This window comes from Capra hircus, chromosome 15 (genome assembly GCF_001704415.2).
Source record: "Capra hircus breed San Clemente chromosome 15, ASM170441v1, whole genome shotgun sequence".
NCBI classification, from domain to species: domain Eukaryota; kingdom Metazoa; phylum Chordata; class Mammalia; order Artiodactyla; family Bovidae; genus Capra; species Capra hircus.
Window position 1 is genome coordinate 4,398,902 of NC_030822.1, and position 3,914 is coordinate 4,402,815.

General features: G+C 39.5%; 1 protein-coding gene across 1 annotated transcript; it reads right to left on the reverse strand.

Moving 5' to 3' along the window:
• LOC102183417 (olfactory receptor 5W2-like) lies at positions 357–1,280 on the reverse strand. Its single transcript, XM_005701955.2, has one exon. The coding sequence runs from the start codon at positions 1,278–1,280 to the stop codon at positions 357–359; it is 924 nt and encodes a 307-aa protein (XP_005702012.2).

The following is a 3,914-nucleotide window of genomic DNA, read 5'->3' on the forward strand; positions in this document are numbered from 1 at the left end:
CATAAAGAGACTCAAAGATTTCTCAGGAAATAGAATAATTCTTGAGGTAGCCAAAATATTATTCAAATGAAAGAATAAAGCAGAAATATTTGACAAAATTAGAAAATTCTGGAAAGTTTTCAACAAAGGGAAAGCACCATATGTAAACTCTTGATACATGAATCGAAGTATGCAATATTTCAGAACTAAAATATTTTCTAAAACTTAGACTTTATAACAACAAATTCTCATTTGAACTGTTTAAGACAACTGTTTCTCTTGCATTGCTCAGGATAAGTTTATATTAAAAAAACACAACAATGTGTGTGTACTTGTGACTATGAGAGTGTGTGAAATAAAAACCTTTAAAATCACATTTAAAGTTTCAGTTTTTCCAGGGCCTGTTTCACATCCTTGTTCCTTAGGCTGTAAATCAGAGGGTTTAACATGGGAATCACAAGGGTGTAAAACAACGAGGACCTTTTGTCTTCATCTAGAGAGTAGGATGAACTCAGCCTGAAATACATGAAGAGCAGAGTTCCCTGGAAAATTGCCACGGCAGTTAGGTGGGAGGTGCAGGTGGAGAAAGCTTTGAACCTCCCTTCGGCAGAGTGGATCTTCAAGACTGCTAGGGTGATATAACAATAAGAGACAAAGACTCCTGAAATGGAGGTCAGTTCAACACAGCCAAAAAAAAAAATGAATAATGCTAATTCATTGACCCATGTATCAGAGCATGAAAGGGAGAGAAGTGGAGGTAAGTCACAAAAAAAGTGGTTAATCACATTTGACCCACAGAAACATAAGCGGAATGCTAATGTCGTGTGTATCAAAGTATCTGTCATTCCCAACAGGTAAACCCCCGCCATGAGCAGGGAACACACCCTGCTGGACATGCTGACTGCATAGAGCAAGGGGCTGCTGACGGCCTTGTACTGGTCATAGGCCATCACTGCCAGCAGGAGACACTCACAGTCTATAAAGTTAGAGAAGATCAAAAATTGCAGAGCGCAGCCATAGAAGGAGATTGATCTCTTTTTGGCTAAAAGGTCCACCAGCATCTTGGGGCCAATAGCTGTGGAATAGCAGAGGTCACAGAAGGAGAGGTGGCTGAGGAAAAAGTACATGGGTGTGTGCAACTGGGGATCCATCCTAATGAGGGTGATCATTCCCAGATTTGCCAGAAGGTTAATGAGATAGACAATAACAAACATGGTAAATAAGATCATCTTGACTCCAGGCTTCTCCGTGATTCCCCACAATATGAACTCAGTGAAGGAGGAGCAGTTTCCTCTTTGCATTCTTCTGTCATCTGGTCTAAACTCTTGAGGAAATGATCAAGAAAATGATACACGTAAGGGAACCACTTTGGGGGTGTTCACAAATATCTGCAGGGGAGAACACAATTTATTTCTGCAATGTTTTTTTTTTTTTCTTTAACATTCTCAGCCTGATGTGTCTAAGATCAGTGTTTTCTGCACACTATTTTGAAGATGTGATATCAGTTCATCCAAATATCCCTCTTGATACAAGGAAGGTAATGCTCAGAGGAACTGAAGAGTTCATGACAGCAACCAGTCGATCCCTAAAGGAAATTGGAAGGACCCGCTGATGCTGCAGCTGAAGCTCCAATACTTTGGCCACCTGTTGCAAAGAACCAACTCATTAGAAAAATCCTAATGCTGGGAAAGATTGAAGGCAGAAGAAGAGGCAGTAGAAGATGAGATGGTTAGATAGCATCACCAGCTCAATTGACATAGATTTGAACAAACTCCAAGAGACTGTGAGGGACAAGGAAGCCTTGAGTGCTGCAGTCCATGGGGTCACAGAGAGTCAGACATGACTTAGTGACTGGACAACAATGTAGGCAGTGACATTCTTCAGCAATTACATCTAGATTTGCACAGGTTTTTCAACTGCCCATCTCAGATACTTTTATTATTATCAGGCTGATAGCAATACCTCTTTAAAGAGTGCCCATTGATCAAGTCATTTTCTGAGTGTGTGTCTCCATGCATGCTCTGTAGCTAACCTCTGTTTGCCTTGTTGCGTTCTCATAGACTGCAGCCCTCCAGGCTCCCTATCCATGGGATTTTCCAGGCACGATTCTTATCCCAAGGAGAAAGAAACCTGGTGGGCTGCAGTTCATGAGGTCACAAAGAGTGAGACAGAACGTAGCAACAGAGCATACACTCAGAAAATGACTAAGTCAGTGGGCATTCTTAAAGAGGTATTGCCATCTACCTGATAATAATTAAAAATACCCGCAATAGATAGTTTTGAAACTTCTGTCTATTTCTAGATGTTGTTCCTAACTAAACTACCGCCATAAGCTCTTTAATTTCTCTGAGCACTGTATTCTTTGTATCGAGAAGGATATTTTGATGAATTGACATCTCGTTACATCGCCAAAGCAATGTGAAAAAAAACACCGATGCTGGAGACAGCAGGCTGAGAGTATATAAATAATCATTCACTATGCTGAAAAAATTCCTTGGATACAAAATTTTATTTTCATTATCATGTTGCACATAAAACATAATTTAAAATATTTATTTATTTTTTTAATTTAATTTTTTTAATTTTAAAATCTTTAATTCTTACATGTGTTCCCAATCTCGAACCCCCCTCCCATCCTCCTCCCCATAACATCTCTGTGGGTCATCCCCATGCACCAGCCCCAAGCATGCTGTATCCTGTGTCAGACATAGACTGGCGATTCGATTCTTACATGATAGTATATATGTTAGAATGCCATTCTCCCAAATCATCCCACCCTCTCCCTCTCCCTCTGAGTCCAAAAGTCCGTTATACACAGCTGTCTTTTTTCCTGTTTGCATACAGGGTCATCATTGCCATCTTTCTAAATTCCATATATATGTGTTAGTATACTGTATTGGTGTTTTTCTTTCTGGCTTACTTCACTCTGTATAATCGGCTCCAGTTTCATCCATCTCATCAGAACTGATTCAAATGAATTCTTTTTAACGGCTGAGTAATACTCCATTGTGTATATGTACCACAGCTTTCTTGTCCATTCATCTGCTGATGGACATCTAGGTTGTTTCCATGTCCTGGCTATTATAAACAGTGCTGCGATGAACATTGGGGTACATGTGTCTCTTTCAATTCTGGTTTCCTCGGTGTGTATGCCCAGAAGTGGGATTGCTGGGTCATAAGGTAATTCTATTTGCAATTTTTAAGGAATCTCCACACTGTTCTCCATAGTGGCTGTACTAGTTTGCATTCCCACCAACAGTGTAGGAGGGTTCCCTTTTCTCCACACCCTCTCCAGCATTTATTGCTTGCAGATTTTTGGATCACAGCCATTCTGACTGGTGTGAAGTGGTACCTCATTGTGGTTTTGATTTGCATTTCTCTGATAATGAGTGATGTTGAGCATATTTTCATGTGTTTGTTAGCCATCCGTATGTCTTCTTTGGAGAAATGTTTATTTAGTTCTTTGGCCCATTTTTTGATTGGGTCATTTATTTTTCTGGAATTGAGCTGCAGGAGTTGCTTGTATATTTTTGAGAGTAGTTGTTTGTCATTTGCTTCATTTGCTATTATTTTCTCCCATTCAGAAGGCTGTCTTTTCACCTTGCTTATATTTTCCTTTGTTGTGCAGAAGCTTTTAATTTTAATTAGATCCCATTTGTTTATTTTTGCTTTTATTTCCAGAATTCTGGGAGGTGGATCATAGAGGATCCTGCTGTGATTTATGTCTGAGAATGTTTTGCCTATGTTCTCCTCTAGGAGTTTTATAGTTTCTGGTCTTACATTTAGATCTTTAATCCATTTTGAGTTTATTTTTGTGTGCGGTGTTAGAAAGTGATCTAGTTTCATTCTTTTACACGTGGTTGACCAGTTTTCCCAGCACCTTGTTAAAGAGATTGTCTTTACTCCATTGTATATTCTTGCCTCCTTTGTCAAAG